The sequence below is a fragment of the Natator depressus genome, chromosome 23 (assembly GCF_965152275.1).
Source record: "Natator depressus isolate rNatDep1 chromosome 23, rNatDep2.hap1, whole genome shotgun sequence".
Lineage (NCBI taxonomy): Eukaryota > Metazoa > Chordata > Testudines > Cheloniidae > Natator > Natator depressus.
Window position 1 is genome coordinate 1,137,964 of NC_134256.1, and position 16,812 is coordinate 1,154,775.

General features: G+C 57.4%; 1 protein-coding gene across 3 annotated transcripts in view; it reads left to right on the top strand.

Annotated features, from left to right (window-relative positions):
* The window catches only part of PRX (periaxin), a 44,638-nt gene extending 29,206 nt beyond the window's left edge, over positions 1 to 15,432 (top strand). For all 3 annotated transcript variants that reach the window (XM_074937929.1, XM_074937928.1, XM_074937930.1), the window contains exons 3-7: positions 186 to 269; positions 643 to 771; positions 1,752 to 1,911; positions 3,117 to 3,310; positions 5,369 to 15,432. In XM_074937929.1, coding sequence (XP_074794030.1) covers positions 186 to 269; positions 643 to 771; positions 1,752 to 1,911; positions 3,117 to 3,310; positions 5,369 to 11,644 — 6,843 coding nt within the window. In that variant the 3' untranslated portion in view covers positions 11,645 to 15,432. The remainder of the gene's footprint in view (positions 1 to 185; positions 270 to 642; positions 772 to 1,751; positions 1,912 to 3,116; positions 3,311 to 5,368) is intronic.
* Positions 15,433 to 16,812: the final 1,380 nt, after the last annotated feature.

Genomic DNA, 16,812 nt, shown 5'->3' on the forward strand with positions numbered 1-16,812 from the left:
TGCTGCTGGCTGGTGGAGCGATTCCCATCGCTCACAAGGTAGTTTTTTGTGCTGCGGTGTGCCACGTCCTAGGCCCCGCTGGTACCTTGGGGGGCAGTCAGCATGTTTGCCTGCGTGTTTATGGCTGGGGTGGGGGGGTCGGCTCCAGGCTGAGTCCTGTGTTTTCTCTCCCCCCGCCCCCCCAGGCAGCGGAAGTAAAGGAGGCGAAGCAGCCTGGACAGCCCCGGCCCCTCCTGTCACCCGAGGAAGCCAGCAACGCGGAACGAGCCGTAAGGCCGGGCTGGGCAGGAAACGGGGGCAGAGTGAAGGGTGGGGGCAGCAGAGGCGGCTGGGGAGCCTGCCCAGGGATCACGGCTCTGAAAGACCTTTCTCTGTAGCCGGGCTGGTCCTGTGAGTCAGCGGATCCCCGAGCTAACGGCTGGATCGGGCCCTGCTGGGCTGGGAGCTGGGGGGCAGGCTCTGAAAGCACGAGTCCCAGGGACGTTTAGTCTAAATAGACAAGATGGGCACAGAGAGGGGCACAGCAGGTCAGTGGCAGAGCTGGGAGAGAACCCAGGAGTCCTGGCTCCCAGGCCAACGCTGTAACCCCTTTCTAAGCTCCCAGCGCTCACCCCACCTCTGCCCCCGCCTCCCCCGCTGCAGGCCCAGAAGGAGAAGCTCCATGCAGAACTGAAGCGGGTCTTGCAGCAGAAAGGCGAGAGCCAGCCCAGCACCACGGAGCCAGAGACGCCGCCCGCCCCCGCCATGGAGACCCAGACCAGGGTGACAGAGGTGAGGGATGAACCCTTCCTAGCCTGCCCACCCCCGGCTGCTAACGGGGTGTCACCCTTCACTCCCAGCACGGATCCTCCCTCCCCCCATTTAAAACTATGCAGCGGCCCCAGGTCTCGCCGTTCCAGCCCAGCAGCTTCCGGCAACAATTCAGGTTGTCGGGCCCTATCATACTAGGGCCTCCAGAGCCCGGCCAGGGATCAGGGCCCGGTTGTGCCAGGCACCGTGCACACCTCTGCTGGAGAGAGACCCTCCCTGCTCCAGCCTCCGGGGAGGACCCTGTGGAACCCAGGATGCCACCAGCGACCTGTGGGTCCGTCACACGCCAGGAGCTCTCTCTCGGGAATTTCTGCAGCCCGCCAAAGGCTCCCTCTGGCCTGTCCCCGCTCTCCAGTCTCTGGCCTCACCCTCCCAGGGTGCAATCCCCAATTCTTCCATTTTAAAACCGGGCCCTGAGCTGCTGCACTCACGTACCTGCCGTGCTCAGCGGGGCCCCGGCAGTCCGGAGCAGACGCCGTGGTGTGTCCCACCACAGGAACAAAGCACTGCAGAGGAACAGAATTTTAAAGCAACCAAAGGTCTCCAGGCCTGTCTGTCCTGCCATCCCTACGTGCCGGGCAGGGCTGGCCCAGCTGCCCCCAACCCCTTCGCAGCAGCCATGGGTATCGCAGGGTCAAAACCTGTGTCTCACACGCAGGCTTCGAATCCAGCTCGGTCCCTTTGGCTTCCCAGGCACTTGGTTATTCCCAGGGAACCGTGGGCGGCAGCAAATGGCTCCTGTCTTGTCCAGGATCCACCTTCCTCTCCCTGGGGCTGGTCAGTCTCACGGCCCCCCCGTGAAGAGGCAGACCTTGGAGGGGGGTCATGGGTAGCCAGCACTGAGCCCGCCACTCCTGGCTGAGCCCAGGGTCCGGCTCCCGTGGGCTCAACTCAGTGCCAGCTTCCCCCTGCAGCTTCTCGCTGGGTCTCTCCCCCGCCAGGAGGAAGCGAAGATGTCGGAGCTGGTGGAGATCATCCTGGAGACGGAGGCCAGGGCTGGGGCCAGCGGGATCAGCGTGGCTGGCGGGGGCAAGGAGGGGCTCTTCGTCTCCGACGTGCTGAGGGAGTCCCCCGCGGCCAAGGCCCTGAGCCTGAAAGAAGGTGGGTGACCTCATTCCTCAGGCGGGTGGTGAAGGAGGCAGCTGAGGACCCAGCTCTGCCACTGACTCCCTAGGGGACCCTGGGCATGGCCCTGGTACTCTCAGCCCCAGCGTCCGGTCTGGGAACTGGGGATAACCTGATCTTGGACGGGGGCTGGGCCGCGTAGCTGGGCGGAGGATCGCCCCTAGCTTTGTTAAACGCTTGCTCTGTGGGCAACGGGAGGGAGGTGGCCCGTAGCTGGTGGACCCCCGGTTCCACTCGCAAGATAGCAGTGCTGGGCAGGGCTCCCCCTCTGCGTGTGCAACGTCATTCACAGTTACCAGTGGGGCGGGTGCCCACAGCACAGCGGGCACTAAGTGGTCCCCCGGTAGAAAGGCCAAGGGCTAAATGGACACTGAGTTCCGTCGGTGCCTAGAGGGGTCCCAGCAGGGTAGGGCACATCGGAGGGGCTACCCAGGGCAACACTTGCCCAGCTGGGTGGATGAATTTATAACCTTTGAGCAGCCAGAGTGAATGTGCCAAACCACAGTGGCCCTTGGCTGCTGCCTGGGGATGTGGAGATGCCCAGACTGCTGGCCGGGGCTGAGGACAGAGAGGATCCCCTGGCGCTCAGGCTGTTGGCCGGGCTACCAGTGTCTCTGGCTTCTGGCTTAGGAAGAGGTTAATGCCACAAAGAGTTGGCAGGAGAGAAGCATCTGCAGCTGGCCTTTGTTGCTGTGCATTCCCCGGCCTGTTCCGCTGACAATGAGCTTAAGCCCATGCTATCCACAGCAGCGTGGTAAGCCGGGAGCGGAGGCTGCAGGGGACGGCCCAGTGACCGTGGGGGGCTCTGCTTTTAAAATGCTGGGAGAGGAACGGTGGCCAATTTCCTGACTTCTACATGGTGCAAGACTTTATCCACGCACCTCCCATGGCCCCATCACCAGAGTGTTTTGCGATCTCAGCAGGGAACCGAACCCCAGCTGATCTCCCGGGTCCCTGGCTCAGGCTCTAACCACTGAGCCATTCTTCCTCGCTTGGTTGGAGGAGGGCTTTGAACCCTGGCCGAGGTCCCCGCTTGTGCGGCGTGCACCTGCCGTCCCAGCACTTGGCACTCACCCCAATGGCTGCCCCAAGGTGAATCCGGCCCGTTGCTTCTGTTTCTGTTGCACCATTTGCTGTCCCGTCTCCATAGCCCCTAAACTCCCCCCAACCCATCCCTGCAGGTGACCAGCTCCTGAGCGCCAGGGTTTACTTTGAGAACGTCCGGTACGAAGATGCCCTGAGGATCCTGAAATGCGCTGAGCCGTACAAGGTCTCCTTCTGCCTGAAACGCTCCGTTCCCCGCTCAGATGTCCCCGGGAGCCCTGCAGCCGGTGGCCTGGAAGTGAAGGGACCCCAGGCGAAGATGGCCAAGCTGGTACGCAGTGCCGGCCCCTCCTGCTCACCTGTAACTCAGACACGTGTGTGATTCAAACAACTCGCAAAGTGAAATGTTAGAGATGGGGGAGGGGGCTGGGGGGAGCTTGTTTGTTCATTTATAACCGAGCTGCGCATCAGAGACTTGGCAAAATCTCTTGGGCTGATTCTCAGTTACCCGCTTCTTGCACGTAGGGGACTTTAAAGGCCCCTTTCCGCTCCCTGTATTCTGGGCCCCTGGTGTCAATTACTGCAGCCTCAGGGTGGCTCTAACTCCTGCTTCAGCCCTTATGGGCCCTGGGAGGCAGGGAACAGCCACAATGCAGTGCGCTCTGGCCAAGCCCCCAATCCGCCCCCTCTGGGCTCTGGGGGGCAGAGAACAACCACAGTGCAGTGCGCTCTGGCCAAGCCCCCAATCCGCCCCCTCTGGGCTCTGGGGGGCAGAGAACAACCACAGTGCAATGCGCTCTGGCCATGCCCCGATCCGCCCCCTAAAATCAGAGGCTAGGAGCAGGGTCCTTCCGCCAGCCAGGGATGTCCCTGCAGGGTGGCTGGGATTCTCTGATGGCCACTTTAGCCCCAGAAGGGCCTGGGCATGACTGAGGATCAGGCCCCAGCTCTCCGAAATGCTAGATCCATGCCGGGGACTGCCTGGCTGGGCCAGGCTGACTGGCAAGGACCCTGTCTCGCTAGGGGAAGGGGAGGGATGGAGCAGAGGGTCTCCGATCCCAGCAGTAAGGGATGGAAACACCCCCTTACAGGGGGTCGCTCCGAATCAGTGCAAGACTGTCCTTGTTTGCTAGTGCCTCCCCCTGTCCCATGTTGGACTCTCACCCCCCTTGTAGGACAGAAACACACAGGCTCTAGGTCTTGCTCTTTGCCTTTGAAACCTGGGTTTGAGGAGCTATTTCCCTTCGTACTCACTGCTAGCCCCATCCCCTGGTGTCATCCGCAATAATTCCTCTTCCGGTTGGGAACCTGCAGGAGGGGACACCAAGAGAGGCATCGAGGGGCCTGGGGCTCCACGGGGCGTGGGGTCTGGGGTGTTTGTATTTGCATATTGGTCTGTCAGTCCATGGGTATAACAGCGAGGGAGTGTGTTGGACTGGGAGCCAGGACTCCTGGGTTCTATCCCTGTCTCTGGGAGGGGAATGGGGTCTGGTGGGTTACAGGGTGGGCTGGGAGTCAGAACTCCTGGGTTCTATCCTGGGTCTGGTGGGATGAGGGGAGGAATCAGGACTCCTGTGTTCTATCCCAGCTCTGGGTGCGGCGTGGGGTCTGGAGGGTTAGATGGGGGGTGGGAGTCAGGACTCCTGGGTTCTATCTCTAGCTCTGCCAGTGACTATTCTGACCCTCCCAACACATCACCTCTTTATGCCCGAGTTTCCAGGCCGGTTAGTGCAGGATGACCTAGGCCAGCTCTGCCCTGCACACTTACTTCAGTACAACTACGTCGCTCAGGGGTACCCCCCTCTGAGCGACGTGTTTACACCCACCTTAATGCCCTGTGTACCCAGCGCTATGCCAACCGGAGAGACAGAGGTGGAGTTGAGGCAATGGGACAGTCTCTCCCCTCAGCTTAGAGCGGCTTTGCCAGAAGCACTCCGGCAGTGCAGCTGCGTCGGCCCAGCTGCGCTGATGCAAGTCCGGAGTGTCAACCTGCCCTAAGCAGTGGGAGTGGGCTGGCATGTGGTTGTGAAGCAGGGAGAGAGCGTGGGCTGGTAGCTGCTATCGTCCCGAATACATCCAAACACAAGTAAACACGCCGTTAGCCTAGGAAGGCAGGCAGCCTCCTGGGAGTGACTGCTGGTGACGGGGCAGGGACATACGGAGAATGCCGTTAAGATGGCAATCCAGGAATGTGGATGCAGGCCGGGATCTCAGGGACAGAGCTGCAGTATGGACACCGGCTGCAGGCTGCAGGGTCGGTCCCAGGTTGCACACTGCTAGCACGGCAGCCGAGGTGGAGGTAACGTTCCCACGCTGCACAGCCGCCAGGGGCGCTCGCTGGACCCTGACTGACACGGCTGTGTTCTCCCTCTCTCCCCTCTCTCCCCAGAACATAAAGAGCCTGGTGCCCATGAGAAAGCAGAAGGGGAAGGGCTTGACGAAGGCCCCGGAGGAGGAGGTGGCCCTGACGGGCAGCGCGGAGCTGTCGGCGGGGAAGCTGGACGTGGCTCCTGTGGACGTGGAATTCTCCTTTCCCAAGTTCGCCAAGCTAAGGAAGGCCAAGGGCGCCAAGCTAAGGAAGGCCAAGGGCGCGGCCGGGCCCAGCCCAGACCTCTCCGTTGAGCTCTCCTCTTCGCGCACCAAGGGGAGGAGGCTCAGGTTCCCCAGGCTTAAGGTGAAGGAGGCTGCAGGCGTGCAGGCGTTGGCTGTGGCAGGGACACTGGAAGCAGCCTGGCCCAAGGGGAGCGTGGAAGGGGAGGCAGGTGTCCAGGGGAAGGCTCCCCAGTTCACAGCCCCATTCCCCCAGGTGAAAAAGCCCAAGGAGGATGCTGGGCTTGCGGAGGTTGAGCTCAAGGACCAAATCAAGTTCAAGGCCCCCCAGGTTGAACTGGACATTCCCATCCTTGATCTCAAAGCCCCCAAAGTTGCAGCTGGAGTGGAGACCCCGGAGATCTCGGGCAAAGGGGAGGCCTTGCGGATCAAGCTGCCGAAGTTCGGGGCATCCGCCAGGCCTGCGGAGGGGGAAATCGAGGTGGAGGGACTGGAGGGGAAGCTGAAGGTGCCCAAAGTCCAAGTGCCCCGGGTTGGGATTTCTCTGCCGATGGCAGGCAGGGAAGCAGAGGGGCCAGAGGAAGAGCTCAGAGCTGGCATCAAACTCCCCTCGGTGGAAATAGCAGCACCCAAAGTAGAGGTGGATTTGAGCCTTCCCAAAGTGGAAGGAGCCCTGGAAGCCCCAGACGTCAGTGCCAAAGGGGAGGGCTTGAAAATAAAAATGACCAAGTTTGGCGCATCTGCAGAGGAAGGCACACTGAAAACGCCTGCCATCCCGGCCCCCAAGCTCAGCACCTCTCTGCCCAGCGACAAAGGGGAGGCCGAGGGGCCAGCCGGGAGGTACAAAGCTGGCATGAAGCTCCCATCCCTTAACATAGGGGTGCGGCAGGTGGACGTTGAGATCCCCCTTCCCAGGGGGAAGGCAGATGCAGAACGGGAAGCAGAGCCTGCTGAAGCCACACTGGAGCTCCCCGACGTGACTGTGAAGATCCCCAAGATCAGCCTGCCCATGCATGGGGGCAAAGCCAAAGAGGAGGAGGTAGAGAAGGAGTTCAAGGTGCCCCAGGTGGAAATAAAAGTGGGGAAGGCAGAGGGGGAGAGCCCCGAGTTGAAGACAAAAGGTCCCAAGATTAAGATGCCGAGCTTTGGAATCTCCCTGTGGGAACACAAGCCTGATGCGGACACCAAAGCGAAAGAGCCTGCCCCCGAAGGGAAGGTGAAATTCCCTGGGGTGAAGATGCCCTCCATCGACATCTCTGTCCCCAAAGCTGCTGACGTGCAGCTGCCTAAAGCGAAGATGGAACCAGCTGGGCTAGCTGGTGAGGGGAGGGTGCAAGCCTCTGACGGGGATGGTGCTGAGGGTCCTGAGTTCAAATTCAAAATGCCACAGGTGTCGCTTCCAAAATTTGACCTCTCTGGCATGGCCGGGAAAGCCGAGAGCAAGGACCACGTGCCTTCGCCCAAAGCCCCGCACCTGGAGGCCGATACTGGGCGCCTGGAGATCGCGGCTGGGAAGATAAGTGTGCCCATGCTGGATATCTCTGTGCCAGGGATTAAGCCGGTTGACGTGGAGCTGCCAGAGGCCTCTTTGCGAAAGCCCAAGCTTGAGATAGCTGTCGAGAAGCCGAAGATTGAGGTGAGGCTGCCCGCGGGGAAACCTGAGGGGAGGAAGCTGGAGTCAGGGCTGGAAACGGCCCAAGCCAGGCTGAGTCTCCCGTCGGTGAAGATGCCGTCGGTGGACATCGACATGCCCAAAGTAGGCGTTGACCTGGACCTGCTGAAGGCAAAGCCTGGCTTCGAGGGGGAGCTCAGGGCAGTGGCAGGCCTGAAGGAACATGACCTCCAGCTGCAAAAGCCCCAGGAGCCTCTCCTGAAGTTCGGGGCTGTCTGCAAGGACTTGGAGGTGGAGATCGATATGCCGGCTCCCAAGGCCAAGGCTGACCGCCCCACGCCACAAGCAGAGGTTGAGCTCCAGGGTGCAGCCTTTGAAGGCCCAGATCTAAGTGGGATGGTGGCAAAGATCCCCAAGGTGGATATTTCGTTTGGGAAAGAGAAGCTGGAGGGTGAGGAACTGGAGAGAGCGGGGCCGGAAGGGGAGGGCAAAGCGGATATGAAGTTCCCAAAGGTCGGCCTAGAACTCAAAAGCCCTGAAGTGAAGCCCGGGAGCCTGGAGGCCACAGTGAAGCTGCCCTCCGTTGAAATTTCAACACCTAAGCTCCCCGAGGTGGCCATCGAGACCCTGCTGGGGGGAACAGCCGCTGTCGACATCAGCGGAAAACTGCTGGAGACTGATACCAAGCTGAAATCGCCCAAATTCTCTTTCCCAAAATTTGGCATCTCTGGCCCAAAGGTTAAGAAAGGGGGCCTGGAGGCTGCGACGCTACAAACTGAGCTGGAGGCGGAAACCCTGGAAGCAAGTGCCAAAGGGCCTAAGCTGAAGATGCCAAAATTTGGGCTCTCGTTCTCCAGGTCGAAGCAGGGGGACGACGTGGATGGGCCCAGGCACTCTGCGGAGGGAGAGGGGAAGGCTCCCAAGGGGAAGGTGGAGATCTCAGGGCCTCACGTCGACTTGGACTCCTCCGAAGCCAAAGTGAAGCTGCCTTCAGTGAAACTTCCCACGGTTGACATCTCCAGCCCCAAAGTGGATGTGGACATTGACTTGCTCAAGGGAAAGGGGGACATCTCGGGGGAAGGGGTCACACAGGCTGGGGAAACATCGCCTAACATCAGCATCGAGGTCCCAGACATTAAGCTGAAGATGCCAAAATTTTCACTGCCAAAATTTGGGGGCCAGGGCAGGGAGGAGGAGCTGGAACTGGAACAAGAGACCCTCAAGGGGGAATTGAAAGGGAGCGCCGAGGCCTTGTCCGGAGAGCTGGATGGGAAAGCAAAGGGCAAGGAGGCCAAGATGAAGATGCCCAGGTTCAAAATGCCATCATTTGGCATTGCCAGGAAGGATGTGGAGGTGCCTGGGCCCAGTGTGACAGCTCCTGAGAGTGATGTGAAAGGCAAGAAGGGGAAAACAGATGCCAAAGAGCCCGACATGGCTGCTGGGAGCCCAGAGGAGAAGCTAAAAGGCCCCTTCATGAAGATGCCAAAACTGACGATCTCTTCTCCCAAGGCTGACCTGAAAGCAGAAGCTGATGTGAGAGGCTCCAAAGATAAAAGTTATATCCAAGGCCCCGACATAGAAATTAAAATGCCCCAGGTTGAGCTGCCAAAGTTTGGAACCAAAGAGGAGAAAGCTGACGTGGAGGTGTCCAAGAGACCGGAAAGCCCTGGCACCAACCTAAAAGTGGGCACTGTTAAGATGCCATCACTAGAGATCTCCGCACCTGCCCAAGTTCCTTCCTTGCAAATCTCCGTTCCCGGTGTAAAAGCAGAAGGGGAGCTGTCGGTGGGAAAGCCGGTCATGGACATCTCCGAGGCTGACATCAGGGGGTACGAAGGAAACCTGAAAATCCCCAAGGCACCTTCCATTGGCATCTCTGCACCAAAGCTAGACTTGGATATCAGCTTGCCGAAAGCCAGTGCGGAGATGCTGGGCCAGCATGAGGCTGGGCTGAAAATAGAGGGGGATGCCACCTTTGAGAAACCAGACACCAAAATTAAGATGCCCAAGGTGGAGCTGCCCAAATATGGGCAGGAGGGTTTCCTGGGGAAAGACTTGGATAGAGAGCTGAGTGGTGCCAAGGCGGAGATGCACCTCCTCCAAGGACAAAAGCTGAAAGAGCCTTCCATAAACGGCCAGAAAGTCACCCTGGAGATGGAAGGGGGCAAATATGCAGCTGGTGTTACTGAAGCCTCCCTGCTGGGTTCCAAGGTCCGGGTGCCCAAACTGGATATTTCCTTGCCCAAAGCCAGGCTGTCGGAGGTAGAGCTACCTCTGGCCGAGGGGGAGATCACCATCGAGGAACTGGAGGAAGCCGAGGGGAAATTTAAGCTACCATCGGTTGGGCTACCTAAATTTTCTACCCCGAAGGTGAAAGCTCCAGAGGTGGGATTTGATGTTGGCTTAAGCAGAGATCGAGACTTTGCTCTGGACATGTCTGGGCTGCACGGGAAGGTGCCCAAAGTCGAAGTGAGTGGCCCAAAGATTAAGCTGCCTAAATTCGGGGGAGTCAGTTCTAATGACCAATGGGAGGCAGATATAGACTCATCCAAGACCCCCAAGGTGGAGCTTAAACCCCCCAAACTCCGGGGGAGCCTCGAGACCCCAGGCAGCGAAGTGGGGGTGAAAGAGGCCAAGCTCAAAATGCCATTGGTTCCCATTGGCTTCACCGTGGGCAAGGGAGAGGGGGAGAGTTCCCCCAGGGCAGAGGACTCTGAGATGGATGGTTACGACAGCAAGTTCAAACTGAAGATGCCCTCATTCGGGATTTCCAAAGTTGGCACAGAGGCCAAGGGTGACGAGTCCAGGACGGACACCCAGCCCCTCTGCCCCACAGCAGAGGGAACGGACTTCTCCTTTAAAATGCCCCAGCTTGCCATTCCGGACGTGGGGTTCTCGGTAGGTCCAGGGGAAGCTCCAGCTTTGGTGGGGGCGAAAGCCGAGATGGCTGGAGACGCCAGGGCCAGGGTCGAGAAATCGGCAGGTGCTGAAGATCTGGAGCGGGACGTGGGAGGGTTAGAGATCAGGCTCAAGATGCCCCAAATCAAGATGTCGCCATTCGGGATTTCAGGATCCAAAGGGGATGAGGGGAATATGACGGCATCTCTCCATAGCCACAAGGGGTCAGACAGGGAGCAGATGGGGGGGAAGAAATCCCTGTTCAAAATGCCGGACCTGGAGATCTCCGCCCCGAGCATCAAGGCGCACGCAGAGTATGAAGTTGACGGGGCTCAGCTCCACCACAGTGGCTCCAAAGAGCTGCTGAGAACCAGTGCCGCTGGCATCCGAGATGAGAAGGGTTGTGGCGTCAAGGCTCCAGGAGCGAAGGGGGACACTTCTGAAGCCGAGGCAGGGAAGAAGTATAAAATGAAGCTGCCCAAGTTTGGGATCGCCCTGCCCAAAGCCACCCAGGAAGGAGGAGAAGGGGACCTTTCTAGGGAGGAAAGCAAGGCCCAGGAAGCTGAAGCCAAGGTGAAGATGGCCAAGGTGAAGAAGGCGGTATTTGTGCTGGTGAAGCCCAAGGGGAAGGGGGTGGAAGCATCCTCTGGGCTCTTGGAAGGAGATGGCGAAGCTGCTGCTGGCTTCTTGGAAGGGGATGGGGGCAGCAAGGCGAAGGTGCCTAAAATAAAGCTGAAGCCCAACTTTGGGCTCTCCCTCTCCAAACCCAAAGCTGGGGTGGAAGTCAATGGGGAGCTAGAGCCCTCGGCCCAGGAGGTAGGGGAGCTGGAGAAAGGCTCCAAGCTGAAGCTGCCCAAGCTGGGCTTCTCCAAGACAGAGGTCACGGACCTGGTCACCAGCGGGAAGGGGTCAGCATCTAAGTTCAATGGGGAGGAGGGCGAACTTTCCCTGCAGAATGGCTCCCAGGACAGCAAGGCAAAGCTGGGCAAGATTAAGCTGCCCCAAGTTGAATTCTCCTCCCTGTATAAGGCGGCGGAGATGGACCCCGAAATGAACCTCAAGCTGGTGAGGGCAGAAGAGGCCAAGGATGAGGCTCATAGCAGCACCTTCATGGCTCTCAAGGCGGCCAAGTTCAAGTCCCCCAAGATCACGTTCTCAGGTTTCAAGAAGAAGGAAGGGGAACAAGCTGGGAATGTGGTCTCTTCAGCTGCCAGGACAGAGATGGCCTTGTTGGAAAAGGGGGAGAGGGATCGAGATGCCAAGCCAGAGACATCCAAGATCTCGCTGGGCTTCACCTCCAAGTCGAAGGGGGAATACAATGTGGAGAGAGGCAAGCTGGATGGCAGAGAGAAATCCCCCAAGTTCAAGTTCCCCAAGCTGGCCCTGAGCCCCAAAACCAGAGGGGAGCTAGAAGTCACTTCCGAGCAGCCGGAGCAAGGGGGCTCCTCCCAGTGGGAAGGAGAGAAGGGGACAGGGGTGCTGGAGGGAGTCAAGATTCGGACGCCCAAGCTGGGTTTCTCCACTCAGCTGGAGGAGCAGATCCCAGAGGAGGGCGTTAAGCCGATAAAGGGCGAGATGATGGTGGGGAAATCGTCCCCCATCTGAGGCTGGGCTGGGGCAGGGAAAGCAGAGACTTGAACAGCCCCCCCTCCCCCCCCGCGTTGGGAGTTTCGCAGGCTGGCATCTGTACAGTTCTGTGCCTGTGTGTGACAGATGCACTAACCACAAGATGAGCTTTCAAGCCACAGCGTGGGCTGGGGGTGGAAATGGGGGTAGGGGGGACCCAGTTGTTCTAATAACCAGCCCCAGTGTGGGCTCTCCCCTGCTCTGACTCCTCCCTGATGGGGGCCAAGTGGATCTTCTTGGGGCAAGACTTTTTTAAAAAAAATTTGTTGGAAATAATGTGAATAAATAACCAAGCTCCACTTAGTATTTTTTACCGTTTTCCCAGTTTAATAAACAGCCCCTTTGACCTGGTCCAGCTCAGGGCCGGTCCCCCCCAAGGCTCTGCCTCGCGTGGGGACTCGCTGGCTCTGACTGCACTAAGGGGCTCCGAATGATTTGTTTTTTTTTAACTTAGGCTTTAACTCTGTTTCTCGGGGTGGCTGTTCCGTTCACACTTTTAAATTAAGACGCTTGCAAACTAATGGTCAGTAAGATAACGGTAGGAGATTAAAGCAGTCGTTTCTTTTCAACCGGAGACCAGTGCCTTCTTACTAGCATAATGCTAAGCTCAGAGAAAGGAGTCGCTTGCAAGAGGAAAGATAATGTGAAATTTAAAACGCAGCTCACTCTGTACTGCGCAGCTTGTTCGTATTCTAGTAACGGGGGTAAGGAATTTCCAAGAAAGGAGCAAGGAAACGGCAGGGGGTTGACTCTGTTACACTGCTCCAGTGGTAGGAAGGGGCCTTCGTGGAAATCGGGTTCCTGCTTTTTAATGAGCGATTCTAGATGGGGAGAAAGCTGGGGTTTGATCCCGTGAGCTCTGAAAAGCCTGGCCGGGCCAGCTCCACTCTGTTTACCCTGAAATTCCTAACCTCTGGCTGCCCTTTTCATCAACACAAATAGCAGCTGAGTCCAAAGGGTTCCTCCTTGGAAGGAGGTTTAAAAATAACTGGTGTGTTCTCTCCCAGCATGGGAGCAAAGAAGAGCCTTCTCAGGCAGGGCAGGGCTGTTGAAACTGCTACGGGTTGTGGATTTATCACAGGTTCCCACACCCAGCCCCACTGGTGGGGCTCCGTTAACCAAAGCAAAGAGGAGACATTTCCCTTGGGCGGGGGGACGGTCAGGGTTGCAACAGGGCCATGGTCTCAGCCCCCTCACTTGTTTTTTGAGCCCCTTCCAAATAGGAAAAAGACCAGGAACCTCTGCTGATGACTGGAAAGGCCTCCACGAGACGTGCGTAGAGCCAAGGGCCAATGAGCCATCACACTCCTGTCATCTGTAGTCCCCTCTTAGCCACCGCTGCATGTGTGATCTCCGGAGAGCCCCTCCCCAGCATTATTACTGGGGAGATCAGGACTGCCCCGGCCCTAAAGAGCTTGCAATTTACATCGATGAGACAGTTAGAGAGAGGCTGATTATCCATACTTCAGGCCCAGAGAGATGCAGTGACTTGCCCAAGGTCTCCCAGGGAGTCAGTGGCAGAGCTGGGAAATGAACCCAGGTGTTCTGAGGCCTAGAACAGTGCCTTACTCACACAATTGTGCCCTTCCCCTACAGCACAATCCCACCCCAGTGCCTCAGTCAGCCCAGGGGAACAAACAGGGAGCTCATTAAACATCATGGGGCTTTGAATGTTCCTATTTACATTTTCCCCAAAAGAAAGGATTGAGTACGCCCCCCACTGGTAGTTTGATTTCTAGCTGTTGTCTTTGTGGGGGTGGGAGTCTGTCCAGAAATTCCTCTGTTTGCTTCTGGGGGCAAATGTGTACATACAGTAGACCCTCAGAGTTATGAACACCGCAGGAATGGAGGTTGTTCGTAATGCTGAACAAAATGTTAAGGTTCTTTCAAAAGTTTACAACTGAATGTTGACTTAATACAGCTTTGAAATGTTTCTATGCAGAAGAAAAGAGGGTTAAAAGCAGCATTTAATTTAAATGTATCAAGCACAGAAACAGTTTCCTTGTCAAACTTCCCCTTTATTTTTTTGGTAGTTTACATTTAACACCGTACTGTACTGTACAGTATTTGCTGGGTTTTGGTCTCTGCTGCCTGATTGCGTGCTTCCCCATGAGGTGTGTGGCTGACTGGTCAGCGTGTAACTCTGGTGTTCGTAACTCTGAGGTTCTACTGTAGATTCTATTGCTTAACGAAGCCATAACCCACCTGAGCCTCGGTGTTCCGGCAGCAGATTTAGCTTGTATTTAACGGGAGCGATTACAGTCCATGGGTGGGTTGGTGTGTTAAGCACACCAGATGTCACTGCCATGGACTGGAAGGGTAGCTTGGTTTTCGTTATGATAAATGCAGGATAGAAGTAACAGGGCAGAGGACAGGCCCTCGTTTGCAGTCACCTTGTATTTCCTGCCTTGTAACTAATGTGTAACTGTGTGATGAGGGGAATAAGGGGGTGGGAGTTTGGGTGCCTTTTCATAGCTAATCGTGTATTATCTCATATACAGCATACCTGCCAAGAGATAAACCTTGATCTTACTTAATGAACTGTGTTGCTTTGACCTCTTTTACTGAAGATTTGTGTATTATTATTGGCATTTTATTTTCAAGATTGTCTGACCCGATGACTGGAAAAGAGATTTTTTTTTAAAAAGGCGGATTACACAGAACCCCCACCCCACGCTCGTGCCAGCTTCCTGAAGGCGGGGACGGAGCGCTAAGCTCGCTCCAGGGGGCTGCAGAGCCAGCTCCCTAGCTGTGGAGCATTTGGAAACATGGCCAGAAGTGTTGCCCTAGGAGGTGCTGGGTGCTTTTGGATCCTGGCAGCCTGGATGTTGTAGTCTGACTGACTGCACCCGCACAGGCTCCCTGGGGGTGAAATCCACCCTGCTGCCAAGAAGCCAGCACAAGGCCTGCGTACTACTTTTCAGCCCAAAGGCTGAAGCAGGATCTAAGTAGTACCTAGGCCTTGTGGGCATAGCATCCCACTCCAGTCTAGAGCTCCACCCACGTCCCCTTCAGTGATCTCTGCTGTGTCCAGACCAACACAGACACCAGAACAAGGCTCCCAGGGCGAGAACTACCTTCCCCCAAACACATGCTCGTGGGTTCCTTCCCCTTTCCCTCTGCCCAGGAGACAAACAGGCAGCCCTGCTGGGATGTGCATTGGGCCTGATTCTCTGCTGCCCTGGCTTCAAATGGATGCAAAACACTACTCAGTGAAGCCGGTAACAATTCGCTCCCACTTCGCATTGGTGCAAATCCCTGCAAGGGGCAGGGGTAATGGGGCCCCTTGGTATCACTTACACCAGGGTAGAATTTAACCCACTCTCTTTAAACTTGTCCACGGCAGCAAGCGGATGAGCAGGAATTAGCTGCTGTGTGTGTGTCAGCTTCCCTTTGAAGGGGCTTTCTTTAGCCAAAACCATTGCCATTTCCACCAGCCGGGAGGGCGTTTGGAGCAGGGGCAGTAGCTGGAGCGAGGAGCTCTCTTCTCCCCTGCGCTTTGTCACGGCTGTTTTAAAAGCATTGCTTCGATGCAGGGGGGCTTTTCTGATTCCCATTAACACTAAATGCCCCTTTCCCCTGGAGTCCCGCAGAGCTGGGGGGGGCCCCGTCCTCTCACCCTGCCCTGCCCAGAGGGATGCTCAGATCCAGTAACCCCCCGGGTACCTTGTCTCAGAGCCACTGTGCTGCTGCTGCTTTTTCTTTCTGTTCTGGGTTTGTCTGAATAAAATTCATCTGTGACTGCGTGGAGCCCTGGGCGGTGTCTTTCTTTGGCCTCTGGCAGACGAGACCTCGAGCTGCAGGGCTCCTGGGCTGAGCGCTCGAGGTGGAAGTGAAAGATAAGGGTCCTGGCTCATGGCTGTAGCCCCTCCAGTCTCCCAGGCCACGTGTCAGCTACCACTGGCCAGAGAACAGACCTTTGGCTGGCCCCACACGCTGCACTCCCGTCATTATTTGTATGCCCCTGCAAAGCCCCATTCTGCTGGGTGCTGCGCCCCCACCCCTCGCACTGGACAGCCTCTGCCCTGGGCAACTGCCTCTCCCAAGCCACATCTCCAGGGTACAGGTGGGGAATTGGCGCCCAGCTCCCGTGGCACTGTCTGCCTCCTGGTCCCACAGGGAGTCGGTGCCAGTGCTGGAACTGAACCCAAATGAGTCCATCCCTTCAGCATAAAGATCTCCTGGCCTTCCAGAGGAACAGGAGAGCATGGCTGCCCGAAAGGCAGCACGCTGGGAAGCGGGCCCCCTAGGCAGCACTCCTGTGCCAATGGGTATCCGCCCCATTTGCTGCTGCAGGGAATGGGGCTTCTGAGGTTAATTAATTAATTTCAGGAAGAGCTTAATCTCGAATGGCACAAGGGCTCTGGAGTCACTCAGGCCCCTTCAGTGTTCGACACCTGCTGCTGCAGCCATAACCCGTCAACTGCTTAAAATCTCCTTGTGGGGACACCACTGGGGAGCCCCATTAGTAGAGCAGCCGTCTCCCCTGTGCTGCATGCCTGCCAGATCTCAAGCACAGACAGGGTTGGGCTGGTCACTGTGATGCAGCAGGGAGCGGGGTGGATTGACCGGGGAATGTCCTCTAGTTCTGCTGGGACTGTCTGCACGGGGGATGGGAGAGCAGGGGGTGACTCCACTGGAGTGAGGAGACCTGAGCCTGTCACCTGAGCTGGGAGGGGGTTGGACCCAGGTGACACCTTTGCCCTGGAAACTGGACAAAGGCTGGAGGAGGAGCTGGGGGAAGGAGTGAGGCTGCTGGAGGAGTTTTTGGTTTCAGTTTGGGGCTGGGTGGTGGAACGCAGGGAACCCCAAGGCTGGGGTCTAAGCTCCCTGCCCCCCAGAAGGACTTGATTGAGGCGTCCTGATTGTACCCATAAGCTCTGTTTTAGACTGTGTTCCTATTGTCCAATAAACCTTCCGTTTTACTGGCTGGCTGAGAGTCATGGTGAATCCCAGGAAGAGCGGTGCAGGGCCTGGACTCCCCCTCACTCCATGACAGTCACTTATCTGTCCTGCCTCTTAGCCTTTGTGCCCCGGGATGGAAGTTCAGGACCCTTCACCTCTGGAAGTGGGTGAGAAGAGAGCCTGGTGCTGAAATGCTGCAAGCCAGGGAAGAGAGATAGGAGCCCTGGAGTGGGCTAGCGCCA